Here is a 26,965-nt window from a genome sequence, read left to right on the forward strand (position 1 = left end):
ATCGTATTATTGTGCGAATTTAAATAAATAAACAAACTGAAGAGTATGTCATATTTTATATGTTAAATAAATTCAATGAATATTTCCCTTAGGTTGAAAATAGCACATGTTCTATCAAACGCGAGTTGTTCGTGGAAAGGACAAAAAGGTCGAATAAGCAGTAAAGTTCTTTCGGAAATCCTGGATGAAAAAGCCCTCTCAACAGAAGACGCGCCACACTTCGCGTGCCTGTGTGGCCCAACGGAATTCACGCACACTAGTCTGGACTTGCTGAAGAAACTCGGAATGAAAGAGAACGATATACACGCTTTTATAGGATAAGTGTAAATAAACAGACGTTGGATGCGTGTGTCATGTTAGAATGTTTACTTAAACGTGCAAATATTTCAAATTAATATTGTTAACATCTGTCTATCAGAACAATTTCAAATTTCTTGAGAAATTTTCGTTACAATATTGTTTATTTTGGTGTTATTGTTAATTTTATTCAGAATTGTAGTGTTTGTGTTTATGGTATGATTTTGTTGATTTTTTTTTATGAATTTATCATTCTTAGAGTATAGGTTATGACGTGGACTATTTAAAACATCTAAATAAAAAAAATGATAGTTGTGATTATTTTTAATTATATGAAGAAGAAAGCTCATGAAACAGAAAAAACAGAATGGACTTAATTCAACATACCTTCATAAGTTTATTATACTAATTTACATTTATAACTTACTCTTCTCATATGTGTTAATTAATATATTATAATATAGCCTATTCCAATCACAGAGCGAATGAATTACAAAAAATATTAATCTTCGTATTCAATATAAAGCTAAACTATATTGTACATTACCAAAAACTTTAAGTATATATCTTATATATCTTTAATTATAATACAAGACACCATGATTATGTATATCCAATTTAATTTTTTATACTAAATATACGTTTCAATTCAACCTTTAAAACGCAATTTTTCCCAAATCCACTATATCATAAATTATTATAAAGCTCTCGGCCAATGACGTGGCGTCATTTCGATGTCAAATTTTCCTTTTATGACTTTTGATTTCCCTATGGTTTGAATAGGCTATAATTGTAAGAATGTCTAAAAATTAAAGAAAACCTTTTTTATGTATCCTTATCCTATGTACATATATTGTAAATTCGTATTTTCAAAGCTCTGTATTTAATAAGCATAGGTCAGATTGCTTTTTATATATTATGTGACTCTCAATTCTGCTCGTCACGCTGAGTACAAAAAATAGATATACCATTAGTTCATAGAACCGATAAGCAATTACCTTAATTAATATAAGAAGACAAATTGTATAAAACAATTAATAATATCGTCCCATGAGTGAGACATTTTTAATATTAATTAAAAGTAACATAAATAACACCAAGTCAATATAAGTGAATGATTATGTTAATCTTCCCTTAATAGTTCTGATTTAATAATTTATATAAATACGTATATATCTTTACTAGATTTTAACAAAAAAAATTGCATTCAAAAATTAATACAATTAATTTTCATACATTATACAGTTATTTTACGATGATGAATATCATTAAATACTATAAAAATATACATTGCCAATAAATCAAATTGGTATTACAATAACAAAACAGATAAAATAAAGATTTAAAGCCATCCAACACTTATCTATTTTGCTTTTAAAAATGTTAATTTCTGTTTTATTGTGACGTGTGGTTGTCTCAATAAAAAAATGAACTAATCATGGGAAAAAACGTTTATACATAGTTTTGTGAAATTTTTGTCACGCCTTTAATATATTTTATTAATGTTACCATTATATTTAATTTTTTTTTAATGATAAAATAAACATAATAAAATGTCCAAGGTCTTAGAAAGTAAAATAAAAGTGTGATAAACTAGTTTTATTAGAAAGGCTATGTATTTCATTTAGTTCTAGAAATAATGTCTAGTGTAGATGATATATGTATTTAGAAAATGGTCACAAATAGGAGTTACTATTTTAATCCATCCACATTTCCAAAAAATTTAATATATCCTCTGTAAATGTGATTAAAACCTATAAAAATTAAATCAATATTAAAACTCTTTAAATTAATAAAATTTTAACTTTGACTTAATAAAATTTTAAAAAATATTTCCAGTCAAATGTTATCATTAAAATGTAATTAAATTGGGCTTCTCATTCTTTTTTTTTGGCTTAATTTGCTGTGTTGACATTTCACAATTGTTTTTTTTAAGTAGTTTTATTGTTATCAAATAAAAACATTTGACATATTGTCATTAATATTATTATTCTATGTTATTCAAAAAAGGCTTTGATTTATTTTATTAAAGTTAAACGTTAATTAAATAAAACAGCAATTTTATAATTTTGAATGAAATATCCACCATTTATTGGCCGAATAGTTAATTTGAAAAAATAAATAATTGTGTTCACATTGTTAATTAGCCGACATATTTTTTTTGTAATAAATAATCATTAAAGTGCCTACATTCCAAGTGAAATGATTACTTTAGGTAAGATGGTTTATGGTGTTGTTTTATTTTTTTCTTAAATATAACATTAATGAAGAATTGTTTTTTATTTCCCCAATGACAATTATATCTGAAAAAGATAGAGCTTGACAAGAGATCTGTAGTCCATAAAACAACAGAGAATAATACTTATACTCGGATTTTTAAATTATTTAATGCAGATCATATAAATTATTTGGTCTTCGGTAGCAGTACCAATATCGTTACGCTGTTAGCCACTCGTTAGCCACTCCATAGCCACTCCAAGCACATACCACATCTATCCTATACGTCATCGTTTGAGACAACAAATAGTTCAACGTTTAGTTAATAGAGAACTGTCTATTCGAAACAAGATACGATGATGATACAGGCTCTGAACGGAGTTGTTTGTTGTCATCGGAGATACTTTTTGTACATATACCTAGTATTATTTTTCTATTAAACATTCCGAGATCTTGCTCGCTACAAAGTAGAAGTTTTATTATACTGCCATGCACCAACTCAAGTGACGAGCACAATTTTCAAATAGAAAATAACTTCGATAGCGTTCCTAACACTACCTATAATTGACGTCATTCGAAGTATTTTACAAAAAGGTTTGATCCTAATAGCATTTGGAACGAACCATACGTAATGTTTCCCATGATACCGCCATCATCGCCCTTGTTGTTATAAAAGTATGTAAATGATGAGGAATTTTCATTGCCGTGAAATTATACATATATACACAAGTTCAAGTTGATCTTGATCTAAACGTGATTTTCGCTTTTTAAACGCGTATTCATGTTAGTTTTTATTTCTGTTCGTCATTCCTCCTATTTAACAGGAACCACTCTTATGACCGCGGTTAAAATTAGTTCTTTTAAGTATATCCTATTAATTTCGGACCACTGTATACTAAAATCCTTGTTCAGTATCTATGAACGCGAAATTATTTTGAAACTATTCTGTAAATTGATTCTTTGGTTTTCCAACTATATTAAGATCCAGCAGCACTCTCCACGTGCTTCCAATTTGAATTAATTTGCTCATAGTTATCTATAGATGTATGACATATTTGGTTGTTAATCAACGAGCTTGTTAAAAGCAATGAGGTAATGTCTCTGTATGTGTATGACTTATATGTGAGAAAATTGTGAACCGTTAATAACAAAGTAGTTAATTAAAAAGGATCTACAAACATCCGTATAATAAAACATCCAGAAAGTTGTGTCGGTGTCGGTGTCGTCCGGTGTCGCTGCTGCCTATTTTGGCATTTATGTAGGTATCCGAAGAGACAGTGCCTTACTTTTTCATCATCAGCCCGTTTTTGTCCACTGCTGGACATAGGCCTCTCCAAGTGCACGCCACTGTGGTCTTTCTCCGGCTACTCGCATCCAGCTCCTGCCTGCCGCCTTGCGTATATCGTCACTCCACCTCGTCGTGCCTGAGGACGTCCTACACTACGTTTGCCGAGACGCAGTCTCCACTCTAGAACACGTTTTCCCCAACGGTTGTCGGTTCTACGACATATATGACCAGCCCACTGTCACTTCAGCTTACTAATTCGGTGGGCTATGTCGATGACTTTGGTTCTTTGACGGATCACCTCATTTCTGATGCGATCCCTCACAGAAACGCCGAGCATAGCCCTTTCCATAGCACGCTGAGCGACTTTAAGCTGGTGGACCAGCCTTGTCGTGAGTGTCCACGTTTCGGCTCCGTATGTCGTGACGGGTAGGACGCACTGATTGAAGACTTTCGTCTTAAGGCACTGGGATCGACGATGTTAAGATTCGACGTAACTTCCCAAACGCTGCCCAACCCAGCTGAATTCTTCTATTCACCTCGTCCTCAAGATTGTTTCTACCTAATCGCAGTCTACCCGAGGTAGACATATTTTTGAACAACTTCGAGAAAGCTACCGTGTATCGTAGTCGGTTCCGGTAGAACGTGTTCATTGAACATGACCTTGGTTTTATCCAAGTTCAGCATTTGTTGTAGGTCCTGCAGCGTTTCTGCCACGACGACGATGTCGTCTGCGAATCTCAAGTGAGATTTGTATTCGCCATTGATGTTAATGCCACGTCCTTTCCAGTTCAGCGTCTTGAACATATCCTCCATTGCATTAGTGAACAATTTGGGGGAAATAACTTCCCCTTGTCTCACTCCTCGATGCAATGGTATGGGATTTGTTTGCTGATTCTGTACTCGGACAGACATGGTGGCAGCTTCGCAGAGACATCTCATCACTTGGATGTATCGCCAATCAACTTGGCAACACTGCAGGGACTCCAGAACAGCCCAGATTTCAACCGAGTCAAAGGCCTTCTCATAGTCCACGAATGCAAGACACAGGGGCCGATTATACTCATGGGATTTCTGTATAATCTGCCACACTGTTTGGATGTGGTCTATGGTGCCATATCCAGTCCGAAACCCGGCCTGCTCCGGACATTGGAATTAGTCGAATCTTCCCGCAAGACGGTTCGTGATCACTCTTGAAAACAGCTTATAGACGTGGCTCAGTAGGGTTATGGGACGATAGTTCTTCAGCAGGGTTTTGTCTCCCTTTTTGAAGAACAGGACGACCACACTCCTACTCCACGCCTCCGGAGTTCTCCCTTCGAAGAGGACAGAATTAAAAAGCGTCTGAAGTTCCCTAAGTACCGGTTTACCTCCCGCTTTTAATAGCTCTGTGGTAACGCCGTCCTCTCCAGGGGCTTTTCCATTTTTAAGCTGTCCAAGAGCAGTCTCGATTTCGCCAATACTGACTTCAGGCAGGTCTTCGGAGAAATGGCGTGTTAATGTAGCTCTAGGATCCTCATTTTCGGGATCAGGTCGAGATGCATGCGATGCGTATAACCGGCCGTAGAAGTCCTCTACTTCCGAAAGTACTGCCGGCTTAGAAGAAACGACTTCTCCACTTGCTGTGGTCAACTTCGTCAGGTGGCTCCTTCCAAGAGATTGTACGAACACCTTAGACCCCCGATTCTGCTCAATAGCTCTTTCTATTGCAAGATTATTGGAGCACCGGTGCTTTACGCGCCTGCTGATCTCTGGGTTTAATTGCCGTTTCTCTGACGAAGTGACAGGTGGGTTTTCACGTCATTTCTTCATGAGCCCTAAAGTCTCTTCCGAAAGGTTGGACTTCCTGCCCTTACGCTGCATGCAACAATATCTCGTGCTTTCTTCCCTGAGAATTCGAACTACATTTAGGTTAGGCTACGACGTTCCCTCAATGGTTTGGAGCAGCTTTGGTCGGAGCGTGGACTTCATCAGACGGACGCGCTCGGCCTTAAAATTGATATTCAGAGAGCCTCGGAGGAGTTGGTGATCACTATCGGTATTGAACCTGTTAATCACTGAGACGTCTCTGAATATATGCCTCTTGTCCGTCATTATGAAGTCGATCTCATTTTTTGTCATAGTGTCAGGGCTTTGCCACGTCCACTTCCTTTGCGGCTGCTTCTTGAAGAAGGAGTTCATCAAGAAGAGCCCCTCCCGTTCGAGGAAGTTGACAAGCGTTTGCCCCCTATGATTCCTGCTTCCAATTCCATGGGGTCCTACTAACGATTCGCTGCAGTTCTGTACTCCCCCTTTAGCGTTAAAGTCCCCCATGACAACGTTGTAGTGGGTTTTCGTGGTGAAGCGGAGGGCCCTCGATATGTCATCGAATAATTCTTCCACTTCATCGTCCGAGTGTGTCGAGGTCGGTGCGTACGCTTGCACCACCTTGAGGCTGTACCTCTCGGTGAGCTTTATAATGAGGTACGCTACCCTGTTCGACACACTGGAGATTTCCACAACGTTGTCAACTAGGGACTTATTTACCAGAAACCCAACGCCACCTTGGGATTGTTGATCTCCCTCTCGGAAGTACATTAGGTGGCCCGATTCGAGGGTTACGGTGTCTTCTCCCTCTCTACGGACTTCAAATAGCCCTAATATGTGCCACCTAATTTTCCCAAGTTCTACCTCAAGTTGCGCTAGATGCGAGTCAAGCCGTAGCGTGCGTCCGTTGTACGTCGTAAGGGTCAGTCGGTTGTGGTGGCCTCCCGTAGCCCGATGATTCTTAGCACCCCCCGTCCCGCCGTTACCATCGTCGCCACCATGACGAGGAATAGCGGGGCTGTCGAGAACTGGGGGCCGTGGCTTGCGTGTATGCTGCATGTGGAGGATTATGGGCAATAGCCCATAATCGCCACGCTGGGCAGGCGGGTTGGCGATCGCAGGACATAGCTTCACGCACCGGTGACGCTGCTGCCCATCACCGGCTTATGGTATTTAGCTACGCCTATTTTATTTGATGGTTATAGCGCCATCAGTCGGTCGCCAGAGCCTCGTTTGCTGGTCGGCAGGATGCACCACGGGCAGGTGAGGTTGGCTTGGGGCACTAATGTGTAGTTTGCGTCCCCTTACATTTTACAATGATACAAACGTTAATATGAAAGTTTATATCTAAGTCTATTACTGTATATTCAATTATATTTTATTCAATTGCTATTAAAAATAAAACAAAACACTCATAAGGAACATTATATTACAACAAAACATAATAGGTATTTTACACAATCCATCAAAGTAAATGCTTGTCATCTTCCAGCACCTTTGGTACCAGAATTACACACCACATATCACAAATTAATAAAAAAAAACTTAAGATTTTAAAGCAAAAGCGAATTAAAATGCAGAGAAATATATTCAAAAAAAACAAGGTGCCCAAAACCGTTATAATTCTGCTAAATACACGTTTCATTGAAATAAATCCAAAATTAACTGAATTAATTTAAATTTAGAACTTGCTAAAGGCTACAGAATGCATATTAAAAATGAAACTTTTTTAAATTTTTTTTAATAGTTACACACTATTGAATCTGTAAATTTAATTTAACGATCTGATACATAAATCAAATTCAGTGTTGATATGTATAAGGTTTTTAAATAATATTAATATAAACCAAATTAAACTTAATGCAATCTCAACACTCTTATATGACAAATAATGTTAATGTTGTCAGTACCGATGATGATCCTTGTAACTATAGTGTCATTATACTTGCAAGTTGAAGTTCTATTTAAGAATTAACAATTATTTTACAAAAAAAAAAAAATTAACAGAAATTTGACAGCAGATGTTAAATGTTTTTGGATTTATTATTCAATACATAAACATCCCATCCTTAATAAAAAATAAGCTATCGTATACTTTTGAAGACAATCACGCCTTAAAAAGACCGTTTTGCGCAAGAAAAAACTCAAACATTAATTAAAATATTTTATGTAATAACCAACATATCACAAGTATTTGAAAATGGAACACCATTTTTAATAAACCCAATTTTTCATTTAAATAATAACATTAATAAAATCTAAAAAAAACTAGTAGTTATTATGCATAATAATTATGTTTACGAAAGTTTTTCAATTTGTTAAACTCTTATGCAGAAAATTTCTGAAATTAAAACACTTCGAATGTTACTAAGCTAAAATTACATTCTACAAAAACAATCTTATTTTGCTGGAGATCTAAAACTCAAGTTAGTTAAAAACTTACTATAATAATCATTAATCATAACTACAATTTTTACAATCGTCCCATATTTTTTTCCTTGCATAATTCGAAATGCAATGATCGAATGTTAAAAGCCTTTTTAAACACGATTTTAATATAAATATATAACAATTATCATTTGTATCACTCAACTTCAAGACTTCTAATTTATATTTCAATAACGGGCGGTTCTTACACCATAAGTAAACAAACGGCATAAACAAGAAAAAAATCAAAAGCACGTGATTGGTAAATGAGAATGAGGTTGCATTGTTTCTACCACGCGATTGGTACATTCAGCCGACTTTTTTATAATTAACCAATACTATGTACGCCTTTGTGGGAATGATAATAACGTAACCAATGAAAATAGCGTGCACCAATGATGTAGTAAACAGATATGTTATTAACACGCAAAAAGTGAAGACTAGAAAACGTCCTAATTGGGACGTTTGCCTTTAGTTGTTTTACGTAGTAATACGTTATAATACATCATAATTACGTAGTAATACTCTACGTAGTAATACATTGCGTAATTAAAACATCTAGTTATCCCTTTTACTTATTGTTTTTGTCAAGCTATCCTTTTTACTTTTAACGAAATGTAAAAATAAACTAAAATAAACGGTCCCCGGCGCGGCACACTTTTTTCTGTTGTTTAGTATGGATATAACATATCTGTTTATTAGAATATCATTGGCGTGCACGCTATCCTACCGGCATTAGTTTGTAACCGGGGATTATCTGTATGTGCTTTGGGTATACATTTTAAATACCCTAACTGGGCAGTTATTTTGAGAATTCATAAACGCATCCGTGAAGCGATAACTAGAGAGACAGGCAATACCTTCGATAAAAACGTCCCTACGATAAATATTTTCATCATACCAAAATATATTATCTTAAAATTTTTAAAACGGTTCCAATAGGTTTCGACATAATCAATATAATTTGGGTATTTGTGGAACATGCATTATGATGCCTTGTTAAAATCATTTTTGAAAATCATTTCAATTTTACATCTGATATAACTCGATGATACGGTTAATAAAAATTTGTCAAATTTTTATTAAAATAATTTGAAGAAAAAAAAAATTATAATAAATGAAATAGACTTTTACGCTTGTATTATGCATTAGATTTTAATAAACAATTAATTTTGTAATCGCATAGCCCGATCTGTATTCTTTAATGAATCAACTTACACTATACAGACTTATAAGTAACTTATAGAACATATTTTCATAAACAGACATTAATTTCTGATGACTCCATTTTTATGCTGTCTACAACTCATTAACATTTCTGTAAATTGGAAACCAATAGCATTTTTAATTAAAATGTCTATGCGTTAATATCATTGACGAAAAGTACATCGCGGTCTTTGAGACCGACGTCTTTCAAGTTTGCTGTCCCTCGAGTTATGATACGTTTTGGAAAATTGGTCGTGATTTCAAATTCTTCTGGAGCTTGAGCGTTACTGAACACGAAATCGTATAGATCCTGAAAGTGAGAATTAATATATTATAAATAAAAAAATATGAGACAACATCACATACATTACTCTGATCCCAATGTAAGTAGCTGAAGCACTGTTATGGAAAATCAGAAGTAACAACGGTACCACAAACACCCAGACCCAAGACAACATAGAAAACTAATAATAATCTACATCGACTCAGCCGGGAATCGAACCCAGGACCTCGGAGTGGCGTACCGAAACATGAACATGAAAACCGGTGTACACACCACTCGACCACGGAGGTCGTCAAATGTCGTCAAATCGTTATACTAAATATAATATTTCATGAAAAGTAATTATATGTATCAGCATATTATTTTTAATTTCATTTCTAAATATTTTAATTAATTAATACTTAGTTTAGTTTTAGTCAATTCGTTATTAAAATGTATCTTTATATTCAAATTCTTGCAAACAAAATACTTTTCTCTACAAAATATTATTAACTATAATAAATATAACACATACCTGTGTGGTATGAGAGAAAAGAAAACGACGAGTGAGTCTCTCTCCACCAGGGAGTCGAATGAGTAACACAACCACATCGGCACCAGGCAACGGTTCAACTGGCAAATTAGCTGCCATTTCTTCCCGAGCTGCTATTACCTAGAAATAAATAATAAATAAAATCAGCACTAATTCCATTTAGATTTTGTTATCAACAAAAATAAACTATCAAGGAATAATAGTCGAAATGTGACATTTAATCTTCTGGCCAACTTAAATATAAAACAAATCAGTTACAGTTTAACTATTTCAAGATCTATCAAGGGTTGAGGGTGTAGAACTACGAGACGAATACATTTAACGATTAATTTGAAGGCGCCGCACTCTAACACGTTCTCTGCGGAGCGAGGTCTTATAGGCCTCGTATGTGTCTCCCTTGCGGTGCTAAGAAAAACATACATTTCTCTATCGCACGAAGGCTGTAACATATATATGACATATTGTAGGAAAATGATAAATATATTTATATGTGATGCCTATTGAAAACCGAATGCCATAGTGAACCTACATTAATATGAGCTCTCAAAAAATCGATCGCATCACATCATTACATCACGTAGAGATTTTTAGTGATACGGGGTCTAATAAGCTCTTTACCGGTATGAAAACTCATACGAGGTCTTAAAAGCCTCGTACAACAGAAATAAAAAAAAAATGATATCGCAGTTAAAGTGTTAAATCATTATCAGCCGCGCACGATTTTGTAGAAAGGCATAATATAATATGTAGCTGTCTCGTACCTGCAGGCGGCGCTGCTCCTCCTGCAGCTGGCGGTCGCGCGTGTCGCGCTGCAGCTGGTCGCGCGCGGCGCGGTCGGCGGCGCGGCGGCGCTCCTTCTCCTGGTCCGCGGCCAGCGACTCCGCGTACGCCTCGTCCTGCGCCGCGCGCAGCCGCGCCGTCACCTCGCGCTCCACTCTGGAACACATTACAATGCAGTCAATGTAGGGCAGGCGATCTTCTTCTCTCTTTCTCATTACTTCTGCCTCTTTCTATTATATACGGTTTCCAATAACATTATTATTTCTTGTCACATAATTATTCTCAAACGTTGTTAGTTTATTGTATATTATAAGGTTGACTTTTAATAAATACGTAATATAAATATAGCCAAAGCAACCCTGTTCTAAATGGCTGTCCCACAACAGCTCTTGTTTAAGTATACCATCTACATTTTTAATTATAATTCTTAACAACAACAACAACCTGTAAATTCCCACTGCTGGGCTACAGGCCTCCTCTCCCTTTGAGGAGAAGGTTTGGAAAGGAACATATTCCACCACGCTGTTCCAATGCGGGTTGGTGGAATACACATGTGGCAGAATCTCTATGAAATTTGTCACATGCAGGTTTCCTCACGATGTTTTCCTTCACCGCTGAGCACGAGATGAATTATAAACACAAATTAAGCACATGAATCAGCGGTGCTTGTCTGGGTTTGAACCCGCAATCATCGGTTGAGATGCACGCGTTCTAACCACTGGCCATCAGTGATGGCACTGATGGCATTGTAGTCGCTGCTATCTTTTTTTTATGGTATAGGTTGGCGGACGAGGATATGGGCCACCTGATGATAAGTGGGCACCATCACCCATAGACAATGAAGCTGTAAGAAATATTAACTATTCCGTACATCGTCAATGCGCCACCAACCTTGGGAACTAAGATGTTATGTCCCTTGTGCCTGTAGTTACACTGGCTCACCCACAATCTACTGTACTATACTCTAATTGACTTGAAGTGATTACTCGTATAACTGATCTGATGGTTATTTATAACTGCTTTAGACTTTTTAAATTTATTGTAAAAGAGACTAATAGATGACATTTATGAAACTGTCATCATGAATCATTATGTTTAGTAACATTTAAAAACCTTAAACTTGGCAGTATTGCACTAATTTATATAAAACTTCTCACCTGTCAGCTCGAGCAGCGGCGAGATGCGGTTCATTCTCAGTGACCACCCTCTGTAATCTCACTAACAACTGCTGAGGTGCGCAGGCACCCTCACTCCGTGCTACAACTGTCATGCGATGTTCGCGCACGCACACCACACACAGCAGTGGGTATCTTCGACCTCCCACCGACTGTGCAACCCGCCACCCTTCTGATGTATCAATAGAACATCCCCAAAAGAGACCATGAGTATTTATGTATTGGATCACCTCTGGGTCTGATAGTGTTGTCCTAGAAAAAATTGATACTTTTCAGTTGGTTTACATACAGATTTATCTTTAAAGTTACAAATATGCATAATCCTACATTTACATTAAGTAAATAAAAATACAAATTTACTACATTGTGATATATTAATGTAATTTACAGTTTATAAAATGGTAGCAGCCCGCTCGGCTTCATACAGGGGCAGTTTATTATTAAAGAAAATGAGATGAAATAAATGTATATGCACTAAAGAACAATGTAGCATTTAGCAAGAAAACTTTTTTACAATTCATTCTGAAAATTAAAATTAAAAAAATAACATTAATAAACATTTAATTTGTATATGACAAATATTTTCAATGAATTTCAAAATTCCAAATTCGAAATAACTGTACAACAATGATTTTAAAAATATATGGTATATCTTTACAAAGAAAGCCATATTCTAGGTTGTAGCATATAAGAATGCTCCTTGCAAAAGGCTCAATGTAGTTTTTTATGAAAATACTGATAATTGATTTAAATCCAATAATGGGATTTCACCCCAATTGTTAATCGATTTAGTTTAAATGTGACCTAACAGTTTCGTTGGCCTATTTTAATTGACAACTTCTATTTGAATTAGTCGAGTGTATGAATCAGAGACTTTTTGTAATGTTAAAATATAATTACTGATAATATAAAATATAGTTTTATACATCTTATATACTAGAACATAATGTATGTTACCTGCAAAAGTTTTGTGTCTCTGTAGCTGATTCTGAGTGAAGGTACACAATAAGAAATCTCAATTCATTTTTAGCATCATTTAGTGCTTGTGCATACGTGCCCTGATAAAATACAGGGTGTGGATTGTATCTCGATGTATAGGTATTTATGAAAGTCATCACATCTCCAAGTGGATCTGTTACCACTAAAAATTTAAAAATAACTAATGTTAATTTTTCTTATCAAAAAAATTGATTTTAACGTAATTCTAATTTAAATTATGTACTTACATCTTCTTTCATCATTTCTCACAAAACTTAAAAGCAAGTTCAGCACAGAGGATATTGTACTATAACACATTGATACAACTAAGTTGACTACATAACGGAGTAGTCCTCTCACTCCTATGGGACCTTCTGGAGTCTCATCTGTAAATACTTGCTGAGCTATATGGTCATGTACGACTGGAGGCGCTCTTGCTTCCGTCGCAAATACGGAGGGTCGACCTTCTCGTATATTAAGTTGTTCTTGAATTGCTACCTAAAATATTACAGTTTATTTTAATTAATATAATTTCTATTTATCGTAAAATAAACTTTCAGAAATCCATAATAATAAAAAAAAAACAAAGTTACTGTTCTAAGGATACACGAGAAAGTTGCGATTTTATGGAACTGAGTCTATACCTCTAAGTCCCATTGATGTCTTTGCAAAACATCTCTGCATATTGACATATCCTCGATTCCTGTTAAATCTTGAAACTGCAGAATTTTATCAGTTTGTTCTTGGGTCAAACCCAATGCATTGTCTTCTAGATCCATTGCTATAACTTTTAAGTAAGATATTAGCAATAGAATAAATATATATAAAGTATCGTATACGTAGTTCTACATAAATATGCTTATAAACAAAAATAACACAAAAATAATGCTGAGAAAATGCTTAGAATAAATTGTTTTTCTCAATAAAATGCCTCGGTACACATTATCTAGGTAACAGAAGTTGACATGTCATGCATGACATGTCATTCGTAATTAACTTTTTTAATAAATGGTAATACTGGAAATAATAAAAATTGCTTTTTGCTATTTCACTAAAAATTATATGACTTTTCAGTTTTCTTACTACTTAATATTTTATCATTGGGTAATAATAATTATTAATGACCAATAAATACATATATCTGACATATTGACCTTGTATTCACTTCTTGTTAATCTTATATATTTATTGTATTTGTTCAAATTTTACTTAGCAATGAATCTTAAAATATTAAATATAGGCTAAATGACAAAGAAGTTGTTATAAGTATAAATATATTTTGTAAGTTTATTCATTAAAATTATGCTCAAAGAAGATCGATAAAAATCAAAATAAATACTGGTTAAGGAAAAAAGAAACTTTGGTTTGTTTACCATTTCTTGGTTTAATCTACCTATATTATAAATACTAGAGATGAAATTACTACTACTAGAGATGAATTAAATAAGACATTCTGGATAAAAGAAATATATTTTTGAGTAATTATTGGCTCTATTCAGTTAGTCATAGTAACACTTGACTTAAATTTTTAAACCTAAATTGATGTAACTTAAAGGAAAACTGAGGGTAAATTATGGTAAATAAATAATAATTTCTTTGCATTGAGAGGTAACAGGCAGTTGCGTTTTTCATCATAAATAAGGCCAGCATAAGCATTTTCAACATAGTCTTTCAGTTTTTTCTTTCCGGACCGGCGGCTGGATATCCGGGTATCGGGCTATATGGTCAGCCGAATATCAATGATGACGACGGATGTCGATGACGACTACTCTGATTATCTGAAATACCGTTCCTATTTTTTTTATTTTCTCGTTAAATGTTACAACTTATGTATGTCATAAAATTTCATTTCCTTCACTTAATATTAACGACTTAATATCTTTTAGTTCGAAATAATTACAGTTAATTTTTGAAAAATATTTAATTGCATGTAATCATGAATCCTTTTTATCATTCACTGGCGTTTTCGAGTCTCCTTCGGTTGCTGTTGGAGTAGGTAAAGTTTCTTCAGGTTCTGGCAAAACTGACGGATCCTCATTAGGATTTTCGTACAAATATTGAGCCTGATAAAAATAAATAAGTTAATTTTTCTTCATGTGCTTATTTTGGTGATAATGTAATACAGTGAAACCTCGTTAAGTGAAACTTCAAGAGACTTGCAATGTTGTTTAACTTATAGAGGTATTCCACTAACCCAGTGTCTCAGATACCCAGGTAAAAATAAATATCTGTCTCAGATACAGAGGTGCGCTTTGACATTTTGCAAATAATGATAATGAAATTTATGGTAGTAAAGCAAAAGTAAAACTTGGAGTCATTGATACTTCAAATTACACACATAGTTAAGTGCGGAATTTGCGGGTAGAAAAATAATAAGTTATTAAAAATACAAAACAATGTTAATTGATTGATGATAATGTTATCTCAGTTAAGTAAGTATAAATATTTACCTCTAATTGATAAAGCTCAGGAGCGACTTGAAATAGGCTTTCAACAAAATCCTCATAAAAAATATTTCCATCGCCACGAACATTTGCATCTCGTAATAGCTCTCGGGTTTCTGCTTCACTAAATACATCTGCATAAGTTGTTACTATAACTTTAAAGTCATCTGTCTCCAAAAAATTTCGTTTTTCGGTGTCGAATACCTATTCAAAATAAATGAACAATCAAAAGAGAAAACTACACAGGTAACTTTAATAAAATTTACTAAATCATACATAAACAGTCCGGGTGCTTGAGTAATCTATGACATTCACTAAGGATTTGCGAAAAAATGCCGTTTTGAACATCGAAGGAACTGTTATCGAAATTTTGGGATAGCAATTAAAGTGGAATTACGTAATTAAATGTAATTGTGTTGTATTATAAATAAAGTGTTCAGTGGTAAGAACGCATACATCTTAACCGATGATTGCGGGTTCAAACCCAGGCACCACTAAATATTCATGTGCTTAATTTGTGTTTATAATGCATCTCGTGTTTGGCGGTGCAGGAAAACATCGCGAAGAAATCTGCATATCTCTAATTTCAAAGAAATTCCGCCACATGTGTATATACATACCAACCCGCTTTGGAACAGCCTGGTGGAATAGGCAGTAAGGAATTTACTGTTGTAGTTGTTGTATTATAAATAAAAAATATTATGCATGACTTCGTTTCGGACAGGCTAGCAATTTCAAAAGTTTATTCTGTCTATAATTTGATCTATGAGCTTCACTTGGTGGTGATGGTTAGTCTTTATGCATACTCCTCTGATTAGGTACTACCACTCACCACAGATTCTACCCCCAATCAACAATAATAATTAGTTGTCTCGTGTGTTTTAGTATTGTAATGGTGGTGTAATGGTGATGTAAGAAATAGTTACATGTCAAATATTATTAATTTTAAGCCAACAAATTTTTAATCTAGTTATTAAAATTTTGTAGGCTTTATTGAAATCTAAAATTCCGATGTAGCGAAATTCTACAGTAATATGTACTAATATAGTGCTTGTATAACTATAAGAATTTTGGTTAGTAAAGTTTAAGAAGGTTCAATTGCAGTGAACTATATATTATTTGTTTAATAAATCATAATTTAGGATCAGATGAGTCGAGATGGCCCAGTGGTTAGAACGCGTGCATCTTAACCGATGATTGCGGGTTCAAACCCAGGCAAGCACCGCTGATTCATGTGCTTAATTTGTCTTTATAATTCATCTCGAACTCAGCGGTGAAGGAAAACATGATGAGGAAACCTGCATGTGACAAATTTCATAGAAATTCGGCCACATGTGTATTCCACCAACCCGCATTGGAACAGCGTGGTGGAATATGTTCCAAACCTTCTCCTCTAAGGGAGAGGAGACCTTTAGCCCAGCAGTGGGAATTTACAGGCTGTTGTTGTTGTTGTTAGGATCAGAAAAGTTTCTGGTCAAAATTGGGAAATATTTTGTATTACGAGATACCTTGAATGCTAGTTTAAGCTCATGTTTAATGTCAGGCATTAAAATCCATTTATCTAGCATATATATGAATTGATCCTTTGTTATCATTCTTATAATTCCGGCTTTTAATTTTTCTACTTCATTCATAATTTCTGCATAACTCGGATAATGAAAATCACGCCTATGAAATCTATAAAATTAAAAATAATTTATGGATCAAACATGGTTTGACTATTGTGGTATTTATTAAAACTAATCTATACTATACTTTTTGAGCTCCAAAAAGTCTTTTATTTTTTCAACAGTTATTACATTTATCGGTTCTCCATTATCAATTATTAATAGAGGCTTTGAATTTTCGTCGAACCATTCAATGATTTCAGACAACTTTTCTTCAGTGAACCGCGGTGTCACATTCTTTAAGGGATTAAAAACATCAAAAACAGCCATTTTTATCGGTAAAATAATTATAAACTAACAAATTTATGCAATATATATTTGTAAATCAATTGTATTGTCTTATGTCTCATAGTAACAGATAATAAAAATATTCATACACCAAATAAATAATTTGTAGAAGAGTTTGTATTATTGTTCAATTTTGATTTTCAACCGACTTCAAAAAGGAGGAGGTTTTCAATTCGTCTGTATCTATTTTTTTTTTTTTTTGGTTGAATGTTATGTGTTTATATGTTTAACTAAATACGTTAAATTGCAATCATATTTCACAGTTCACAATATTTGGACAATTTACATTCTACCTCGTCAGCAATGATATTCTAATAAACAGATATGTTATGCCCATACTAAACAACAGAAAAAAGTGTGCCGCGCCGGCGACCGTATATTTTAGTTAAGTTAGTTCGCGACTATCAATACCCGTTTCCCATCATAGAGGACCCTGTTACATAAACTTTTTTCAAACTGTTTTCAGTTTTAAAAACGATTTGTCGTATTTATAATCTTGGAGCTGATTCGGGATATTTACAAAGGAGTAGTTTTTTCTATTATAGGGAAAATAACGCGCACACTCGCCTTAGAAATGTTAATCATTCCTTACATACATAGCCAAAGCCCCACCAACCTCGAGAGCTAAGATTTTTTTTGTCCTGTTTATCTTTAATACATTCACAAAAACTCATCAATAAAAACTTTAAAGTTACTTACTTAGCAACTACTTACTAGCAACAACGGTATCTAAATAACAATTTTAATGTTACAAAATAATCTGCTTTTCGAAAATGATTCAATTAAATTCGCAGAGTAGTGGTTTCGGTTTGAAATTATAACTATTTTACATGACAAGTATTCTTGTCAGTCATTTGTCAACTCACTTTGCTTGTCAGTTTTGACATAACAAATCATATGTTAGCGACAGCAGGAGCAGATTACCGCTTTATAAACTGTTTATTTATTATCCGTGAATCCGTTAATTTGCTTTTACTATTGCGACTGTTAATATTAATTGTCCAAATACATTTTTATCTTTTATTGCATTAAGCTTTTTTTATATACGAATTAACTTTTGAAAAATTCCATTATTTGAAAAGATATTGTTATAATACCATACATTAAACAATGTTTGAATCGGACGACTATGATCAGGTAAACAAACCTTTAGAGTAAATATCTTATAAACATTATTTAAAATATCTTATGTGTATGTAATTTCCAGATTTTGTCACAAATTGATTTTCCTGACATAAATGTAAAATTACCTAAAAATTGCCAAGAAACCCAAAAACAAGCTGATTGTTCTGATAAAGGTGAAATTCAGAAGACAGTTTTAAAAAATAATGTATCTGCAATTTTTGAAAAAAGTAATTTAAACAAGAACAATGTAAATGTACCTGATACCTGTGCTAATAAAGTTAAGGAAACTAACGTTTCCCCAAAGCATACAAAAAGAAAGATTATAAATTCTTATTTTGATCACAATAGTAAAAGAAAGTTTCCTGGTCCAGCTGGTCTGTTATCAGGTAACTTTGAAGAGAAAAAAGATGATGATGTCTGTCAAATGGAACTTCTCTCGCAGGTAACACAATTTAGATATCATAGTTGGCTAGGAAACAATTTTTATTCATGAGATCTGTTAATACAAGACTTCCAAATTCATTTTAAGGATATAGATTTCGCACAAGGTTACTTACATGGTAATGTCTTTGAAACTCCACTTTGGAAGCGACTCCTGGAAGACACAGCCAGCATAAAAGAAATTAATTCTATCAAGGCTATAAAACATCAGGCACTTGCTGGAAACTTACTTAGAAAAAAGGCTCAATTTGTAATTGCTATAGTTGAATCAGTTGACAGATCTGCTATTGACCCATTGATAACACTAAGAGATAAAACAGGTGAGTTTCCCATGGGACACTTTCCATAACAAAAATATGCACATATCCATAATTATGTTGGTATACTTCACATAGCGAACACAGCAAATACCATTCAACCTCTAACATTACTGGAGTTTGAATGATGGTATATCAAACTAGTCCACTGGACTAGTTTGATACTGGCAGTTATAGTAATTATTAACACACTGATGTCAATAATGACTATAACTGCCACTGGACAGAGAAGTGAACTGTGTTTTAATGTTATGTGAATGTGTTAGCATGGCACAATGCTAAATAAGAATACATATTTTGAACATAACTCATTTAATATTTGTTATTTTTAGGAAACATAAAATGTACACTTCATAGAGATGCATGGACAGCATTTTCTGCATACATTGTATCAGAATATTGTGCTGTTGTCCTCTCTAAACCCACTGTTCTTACAACTGGAAGTGCATTCAAGAAACATTACTTAAATATAACATTGAGTAATATTGCAGTGATATATAGTTCAGCTCAAATAAATGATAATGAAAATTTGCCAGATGGGTGGCAAAAAAATTGTGAGGAAGATTTCACTATAATTAAATTAGAAAGATCTAAAGGTACTCCAAATATCACTTATTTAATCTTATTAAAGTTTTAAACTTTAAGTATAACAAATAAATTATATACCAATATATTCAGAACGAAAAATAAACATTATAATTTATTTTAATGATTACTTTTTATTGTTTCAGAGAATATTTCAAATAATGACTCAGTTATTGATGATATAGATTTTATGGAAAATCTGGATGATGTTTTTTCTAATGATTTATTTTAGCTCGTTTTTCTGAAATTAAACTGGGATTTGACAAGGCAAGGGTAACAGACAAATGATATTATCATAAGTCAAACAGAATACAGATATTAACTTTATCCATTCTTTTAATAAAATGTTTCCCCTGGAATGTCAAAAATGGATAAACTATCTAACTCAAAAATATATGAGCCATGGTTTCTGAAGGTGTACATGTATTTTTATTATTCTATTATTATAAATAAAAGTTTAATTCTTCATGTCAATTCTTTATTATTTTGTCTTAATTTTTATGTGTTTGGACACAATGTGTTTTGAGAGTGTTGCTGCATGAAAATATGTACTTGGACACATTTTGCATTTAAAGACACCTTTTAAGAACTTTTTACTATGATTGGGTGTAATTTCGGAGCCATCATCTACTTCTTCCTGTTCAAAATGTGTTTTTATATGCTTGAGGCAACTATTAAGTTTTGTAAATAAGGACTGAAAAAAAAAACATTTTCTTAATTAGCTACAACAAAAATTTCCTAAAATATACAAATTGTTAATTGCTGCTTAATATAAAAATTCGCTCCTCTGGGTGTTATAATAGGGGGCGAAGTTTTGTGTGGTATAAGGTAATATTTAACAAAATTCATGCAGGTGAGGCAGCAGTTTCAATTAGGTGATTAAAGATTTACAAATTGATTTAAAAAAATCATTGTACACTTTGAACTTAAATTTTGAGTCACTTTTACTAATTTAATTAATTTGAATACTTTAAAAATATCTAATGCTTCTCTTTTATAATGTATATTTTTTAAAAGAAGGGTATCTTTAGAAACACTTTTTTTCCAAATAGCTTGTCGATAATTCAAAAGTACTTCGTAACTTTATTTAAAAATAAAAACAGGCATTTGAAAGTGTTTTCAGTAAACTGATATTTTGTACATATTTTGTAATTTGTTTTAAATTCTATGTAATACTCACATGACATTGGTTACACATATACTGTTTGTCTTTACCAGAATTGACTATTGTGTATGAATTATTTGAGGTTTCTGCATCTATAGTTAGCATATCATCTGTCTCCATGCATTCGGTCTGTAAAAAAATATTGTTAAAATTCAATAAAAAAAGTTATTACTTTGGTACAAGACTTTGTGAGTACTTTCAGTAATGATATTGCTTTTACTTATGTATGCAGTGGTCGGATTGCTAACCATCTTTTATTGTAGAAATATTAATATAGTGAGAACTGCCACTAGAAAATTACCTCTTGATGCAATCTAAGTCCTTCCTCAGTTTTATATACTGCTGCACAGGCACTACATGCATATACCAGTTTTTGACGAATATTAACTTCACTCATTTCTCTCAATGGAATATCTACAAATGGAAAAACATTTTGTTTCAAATATTAGTTGCTAGAATAAACTTGTTGACTTCAGAAAAAAACATTTATTTATATTTTTATAGTATTCCAAATATTCTAGATGTTTGTTTTAGTTGCATTATTATTGAAGTAAAATCAAAAAATTTAAATCTGTTATTACTGCAGTTGTTGATCAAGCTCTGCACATAGATAACATAACAAGCTAAATAATTGATTAAGATTGAACAAGATAAATTACGGCACATATCAAACACTACTTAGTTAATATACCAACATTCTAATATTAACATTTCTTATGCACATATACCAGTTAACAATGTAAAATTTGTTTTAAAGACTAAACAAATTTTTTTGACGAAAATAATTGAGAAAAAAGAATAGATAATTGTTTTTTCACAATTATTTAATACTTATAGTCATGTGTTCCACTTACGTCTTTTGTTCAGTGTAATTGAAATTCTGGTAATTCCATCAACACCTTTCATTTCCCTTATATGAATATGCAAGAAATTTTCATCATCAGCATCTCTATTTCTTTGGTTCAGATCATCATTTTCTTCATCTGAAACATTTGTCATAGTTATAAATATTTTTATCTGAAGTATCAAAAAATATAACATATAACAATCACAAGTCAAAAATATTAAAAAACCTTAAAAATATCTTTTACCTTCAAGAGAAATTCGTAGCATATCAGGTACATACATGAAACCGATTTTGGCACCATTCTTTACAACCTGGCCTGTTACTAGTGTGGGGATGGTCTCTGTATACATTTGACCAGATTGTTCATATTCTTGTATGACTACCTATAATTTAGATATTTATAACTTTTTATTAGAGATTAGTGCTAGGTATTCACAGTATATATCTGCCTTCATTGGTTAGAACACAGGGTTCAAACACAGGCAAGCACCACTAAGTATATGTGATTAATTTGTGTTTATAATTCATCTCTTACTTGGCGGTGAAGGAAAACATCGTGAGGAAACCTGCATGTGTCTAATTTCATCAAAATTCTGCCACATGTGCATTCCACCAACCCGCATTTGAACAGTGTGGTGGAATATGTTCCAAACCCTCTTCTTAATGGAAGAGTAGGCTTATCCCAGCAGTGGGAAATTTACAGGCTGTAACTTTACTTCACTTTAGTGCATCAAATGTTTCAACATATTTGACTTCAAGAATATTTTACATTGAAAGCAAAAACAGACACAATTTAAAAAACTAGAAAATGATATAATAGAAAAATTTTAAATTATATAAATAAATATTTAATTATATCTACCTTAGTAATGAGCAAGCGTCTTTCCATGACAGTTGGTTTGAAGGCAGGTACGCGTAACAGTTGCTCCACAACAATTTCTGCTGCAGTAACATCTTTCATGCTACATTTTTCAGCATTACCACATAGTGCCTCTTGAATTAAATTGTCAAATTTGGTTTCATCCAAACCTGTATTACCTGGATTGTGTAAACACATGTAAGAATTAGAATAAATATACAGGTTTTTATAGAATTTCATGTGTTCATCATCAATAATGAGATGTAACAAACAGTGTTTGCTTGGTCATAGTTTGGATGTATATTTTTTTATTACAGTTTATAAAATTAATTATCACCATCAGTCACTTAGCCTGCTTCCATGCCTATGTGTACCTTTTAGCATTGCTTTTGGTGATAGGTTGTATTCTTGCCACTCTGCCATATGGGTAGAACCAATTAAAATTTTCAATGGTATCATAATTTATCTACTAATAATTCTCACTGTTAATTCTTAACAACAATGAGAATTTACACCCTATTAGATACAGAATTCCTCTATTTTTCTATAATTAAATATTTGTATACAGTATATTGGAAGTTAAAAGTGTACTTACATGACTGTAATTGCTGAGCATCCTGTCCAGCTTTCAATGAATTTGATTGCTTTGATGTTCTACTTGTATTATAGGCTTTTTCTGTCTTCACACTTGCCACTAACTTTTTACCATGTATAGTTCTACCTAATACTATTTGAGGTGGAATGTCTGAAATTATTATTATTTTATACTTCATGTGTATATAAATAAGATATAGTAATCATTTATCTGGTATCTTGCTACCCATTCCATCTTCACACTGGTACAATAGGGGGCCTATATACAACTTTTAGATCGAAGAGCAAACGTAAGCTAAAATCTTTTTTTTTTTAACATCAAAATTCCCGGAATTTTCTACTATTGCAGGCATGCTTTATATATATTCGTTTTCTTGAATCACTCTGTGTTTTGATGAAAACTGCATTAAAATCAATTGTGCAGCTTAAAAGATCTAAACTTAGAGATTTGTTTTATATTATATAAAGATTACAGGTATCTACTATATTAGAAACTACAGCTTCAAATCCAGGATGTTATGTAGCAAAAGTAATAAACAGGAGCACAGACAGATTGAGTTATTATTAAAAAACATTAGAATAAGTTCATAAAGTTTCCAGATTCTTGTATTTCATAGAAACAAAAATCTCAAAATAACTATAATACACACAACTAGTTGTCGCCCACGAAGCGCTCGCGTTTTAGGGAGGTACTTAGATGATAGACAAAAAGTAATTAGCCTAAGTTTATCTTGGATCTTATCTTGGATTTTAAACTTTCTTTATATGAAATTTCACCAAATTGGGTTTAGTTTGGCCATATGAGAGCAACAGACAGGGTTTTGTATTAACTTTTGCATTATATAAGTATAGATTGTACTAAAGTAATTACCTTTAAAAGAAAAGCTTGTTTTTATTCTAAGAGCATTACTATCTCTTCTAACTGATGTGTTTTTCACAGAATTAAGTCTAACATAGTCATGTGGAGACTGAGCTGATGTTAGATGTCCATTTTCAGTTAATTCTTCTTCATATATTATCTCAGGCCTGCTTTTATCTGAAAATAACAATAACAATTCAACTTAGTTAATTTATTTTCTACACTTTTGAACATCTTTGATTATTTTATTCTATATTTTATACTAGAACATTTGATTCTAAAAAATTATCAAAGCTATTTTTTTCCTTTGTTCTACAATTCACATGTAATGTATTTGCATTCATTAAGAAAAACATTATGCACATAAAATACTTCATTATTATATGTGAACCCTGTTCCTATTATTATTTTAAGTATACATTTGTAACTATGGGTTATTTAAGCTCAAGCTATGTATAACCTTATTTAAGCATAACAAATTCAAATAACTTCATAGGTTATTTAAATATTTCTTTAAAAAGTACAATATGTTCATTATAATTTCCCTTAATAACCCTTTCCTAAACCAGAGAGGATGCCTTAGGTAATTTACAGGCTGTTACTTTACTACTTTTACTTTAAATAGATAATAGTGCATACAGACAACCTTGTTCGTGGTCATAATAGGATGTGTCCTGTGAGTTTTCATCCACACCTTCATCCTCGATTACATAGTTCACTAGTTCTTCTGCATTTTGTTCATTTTCAACTATTTCTGAATTCTCATAAGAAACATCTAAATTTTCGGTTTTAATAGAGCTGAAATAGAATTTTAAAACTTGTTAGTAAATAAGTTTAAAATGAATAAAATAAGAATATCTTTAAATACATGGTTATATTTTATTAATCAATAAGAACTTTAAATTACAATAACTAGTAAATTTATACCCTCTCAGCAAGTCAGTGTTTACCATAACGAAACTAAAAAAAATTACAGTTCTTATCAAATTAATATCTAATACAGAACTATGTATCCAGTTGCTACAATTAAAGTTTTATTAATCACATAATAAAAGCATTAAATTACCTTGCAAGGGCCTCTTCATTGCTATCGGCCTGAATTTCAAGTTTCAACTTTTCAATTAATTCTGAAATTGATGTTGAATTATTATAGGCTTACATAATAGATTCATATGTAAGTAAATTTATAATTATAAAAATGACAGCATCAATACATACTTTCTTCTTCTGTGATGTCATGTAGTCCCATATTATCCAATAAAAATATTTTTTCACTTATTTCTAATAATATCCAACCTTTTTTCTCTAAGAGTTGATACTGCTCATCACTAAGAGTTATCTGTGAATTTTATTTTACTTATATTCTTGAATATTCAATTGTAATCACTAATACATTTCTATGTTTCATAAATAAAAGTTTCATTCATCATAAAATATCCACATTTGCTAACTAACTACTAAATTAATTGATATATACTTTGTATATTGTATGAAAAAAAATATTATGCATACCTCAGTACAATCATCATTTTTGCTCTCAGTATTTTCATCAATAGGTGAACTTTCATTAACTTCTGATACTTCTTTATTTTCTTCATCAACATCATCTTGATCCATCTGTCAAAAAAACATATCAATCTTTCGTGTTAAAGGGCTTTTACAAATGCTAATAGATTGATTTCAATAGGACAACAACTACACATACATTTTAGGTCAATTTTGAAATTATAAAATATTCATAAAACCATAAAGTAAGTAATGAGAATGGAAATTTCAAAATATATTGGTACCTGTTCCTCCTTCGTATTTTCTACAGCTTGCAGCAAGTAACTATTAGAATACATATTGCTTTCTCCCTCTGGTATAACAAATTGATCTAAAAAGCGATTATGGGCCTTAATTCAAGTAATTCATCAAGTCTCAAATAATTTATAAGAGTTATCAAAATGTGTATTTTTCATGGAAATAGATATTACCAGATACAGAAATGAGTTCAGCTGAATTATCCACATCAACATAAAACTGTTGTGGGGTGACATCATACACGGCACAGGGTTGTGTTCCATCTAGTACCTCTTTAACGTCTTCAACTTGAGTTAAATACTGTACAGGTCTGTTAACTAATGAAACATATTTTATGTAATTATATTTTAATAAATTGATTATAAAAGAATTTTTGATCACGCTTATAAGGTTTAGAAAACAATTTTTTTTTTGTTACAACGAAGAGGTTATTTTTTTAACTAGAACATTAGATTTATATGCATTGGAAATACAGTGTTTCAATTTCGCAAAGAGACTATTTTTTATGATTCAAAACAACGGTACTATACATATTTTCAAGTAGGCGCTTACCAGAAAGAAATGTGCCATCATCTTGAACGACGAAAAATTGATTAGCATCACTATCTGTGCTATTGCTTGGCAGGTACTCATAAGTCTCGTAAGCGCTTTTATCCATTCTAAAACAATTGTTTATGTGTAAAATCAGCAAATTTAATACTAAAATATTAAATTTTATGTAACTAACCTGACTTATTTTTGAGATTATGTCGATTTAAATAGCAATCATAGAATCCATTTCACTTTTGTTTGTGGAATAAACACAACATTACGTTAAGTATATTGATAAATAATTATTTTATTTCGTTTAACATTATTACGAATTACAGTGAGGAATTTCAAACATAAATTATTAATTACTTTTGTATAATTGTATTGTCACTGTCACATACTAACAGTTAACAGTTTAACACGAAGTGCGGTCCCACCAACAATTTAAAAATGG

The 26,965-nt window shown here is 32.6% G+C and overlaps 5 protein-coding genes across 8 annotated transcripts in view; 2 read left to right on the forward strand and 3 right to left on the reverse strand.

The window, feature by feature from the left end:
• Positions 1–1,106, forward strand: part of LOC124536815 (cytochrome b5 reductase 4) — a 60,239-nt gene extending 59,133 nt beyond the window's left edge. For all 4 annotated transcript variants that reach the window (XM_047113430.1, XM_047113429.1, XM_047113432.1 and 1 more), the window contains one exon: positions 93–1,106. In XM_047113430.1, coding sequence (XP_046969386.1) covers positions 93–321 — 229 coding nt within the window. In that variant the 3' untranslated portion in view covers positions 322–1,106. The remainder of the gene's footprint in view (positions 1–92) is intronic.
• Positions 1,107–9,133: 8,027 nt separating this feature from the next.
• Positions 9,134–13,969, reverse strand: LOC124536891 (FAS-associated factor 2). Its single transcript, XM_047113542.1, has 7 exons — positions 13,631–13,969; positions 13,235–13,484; positions 12,966–13,149; positions 11,991–12,260; positions 10,815–10,989; positions 10,036–10,173; positions 9,134–9,548 (listed from the first exon to the last, which is right to left on the reverse strand). Exons 1-7 carry the CDS (start codon positions 13,763–13,765, stop codon positions 9,390–9,392), a joined length of 1,311 nt encoding a protein of 436 aa, XP_046969498.1. The 5' UTR covers positions 13,766–13,969; the 3' UTR covers positions 9,134–9,389.
• Positions 13,970–14,912: 943 nt separating this feature from the next.
• Positions 14,913–17,396, reverse strand: LOC124537128 (calmodulin-like). Its single transcript, XM_047113864.1, has 4 exons — positions 17,186–17,396; positions 16,939–17,107; positions 15,437–15,634; positions 14,913–15,049 (listed from the first exon to the last, which is right to left on the reverse strand). Exons 1-4 carry the CDS (start codon positions 17,365–17,367, stop codon positions 14,921–14,923), a joined length of 678 nt encoding a protein of 225 aa, XP_046969820.1. The 5' UTR covers positions 17,368–17,396; the 3' UTR covers positions 14,913–14,920.
• An 874-nt stretch (positions 17,397–18,270) lies between these two features.
• Positions 18,271–20,295, forward strand: LOC124536807. The gene is made up of 5 exons (XM_047113412.1): positions 18,271–18,522; positions 18,593–18,952; positions 19,040–19,271; positions 19,601–19,857; positions 19,996–20,295. Exons 1-5 carry the CDS (start codon positions 18,496–18,498, stop codon positions 20,083–20,085), a joined length of 966 nt encoding a protein of 321 aa, XP_046969368.1. The 5' UTR covers positions 18,271–18,495; the 3' UTR covers positions 20,086–20,295.
• Positions 20,296–20,317: 22 nt separating this feature from the next.
• Positions 20,318–26,965, reverse strand: LOC124536806. Its single transcript, XM_047113411.1, has 16 exons — positions 26,708–26,965; positions 26,533–26,639; positions 26,154–26,297; positions 25,968–26,053; positions 25,690–25,794; positions 25,396–25,516; positions 25,244–25,304; positions 24,824–24,975; positions 24,190–24,354; positions 23,320–23,469; positions 22,728–22,903; positions 22,110–22,248; positions 21,873–22,001; positions 21,320–21,432; positions 21,034–21,147; positions 20,318–20,547 (listed from the first exon to the last, which is right to left on the reverse strand). Exons 2-16 carry the CDS (start codon positions 26,636–26,638, stop codon positions 20,335–20,337), a joined length of 1,974 nt encoding a protein of 657 aa, XP_046969367.1. The 5' UTR covers position 26,639; positions 26,708–26,965; the 3' UTR covers positions 20,318–20,334.

Source organism: Vanessa cardui, chromosome 17 (genome assembly GCF_905220365.1).
Source record: "Vanessa cardui chromosome 17, ilVanCard2.1, whole genome shotgun sequence".
Classification (NCBI taxonomy): Eukaryota; Metazoa; Arthropoda; class Insecta; order Lepidoptera; family Nymphalidae; genus Vanessa; species Vanessa cardui.

Coding starts and splice junctions, on each gene's coding strand:
- LOC124536891 (XM_047113542.1), bottom strand. CDS start 13,765: ATGGATCTAGAAGACAATGCATTGGGTTTGACCCAAGAACAAACTGAT. Junction 13,485..13,630: donor GACATCAATGGGACTTAGAG/GTATAGACTCAG, acceptor GTAATATTTTAG/GTAGCAATTCAAGAACAACT. Junction 12,261..12,965: donor GAGACACAAAACTTTTGCAG/GTAACATACATT, acceptor AATTTTTTCTAG/GACAACACTATCAGACCCAG.
- LOC124536806 (XM_047113411.1), bottom strand. CDS start 26,638: ATGGATAAAAGCGCTTACGAGACTTATGAGTACCTGCCAAGCAATAGC. Junction 24,976..25,243: donor AATGAAGAGGCCCTTGCAAG/GTAATTTAATGC, acceptor ATTCTATTTCAG/CTCTATTAAAACCGAAAATT. Junction 22,904..23,319: donor TGCTCAGCAATTACAGTCAT/GTAAGTACACTT, acceptor TACACAATCCAG/GTAATACAGGTTTGGATGAA.
- LOC124536807 (XM_047113412.1), top strand. CDS start 18,496: ATGTTTGAATCGGACGACTATGATCAG. Junction 18,953..19,039: donor AAATGGAACTTCTCTCGCAG/GTAACACAATTT, acceptor ATTCATTTTAAG/GATATAGATTTCGCACAAGG. Junction 19,858..19,995: donor CTATAATTAAATTAGAAAGA/TCTAAAGGTACT, acceptor CTTTTTATTGTT/TCAGAGAATATTTCAAATAA.
- LOC124537128 (XM_047113864.1), bottom strand. CDS start 17,367: ATGGCTGTTTTTGATGTTTTTAATCCCTTAAAGAATGTGACACCGCGG. Junction 17,108..17,185: donor GACTTTTTGGAGCTCAAAAA/GTATAGTATAGA, acceptor TTAATTTTATAG/ATTTCATAGGCGTGATTTTC. Junction 15,050..15,436: donor CTGAGCTTTATCAATTAGAG/GTAAATATTTAT, acceptor TATTTTTATCAG/GCTCAATATTTGTACGAAAA.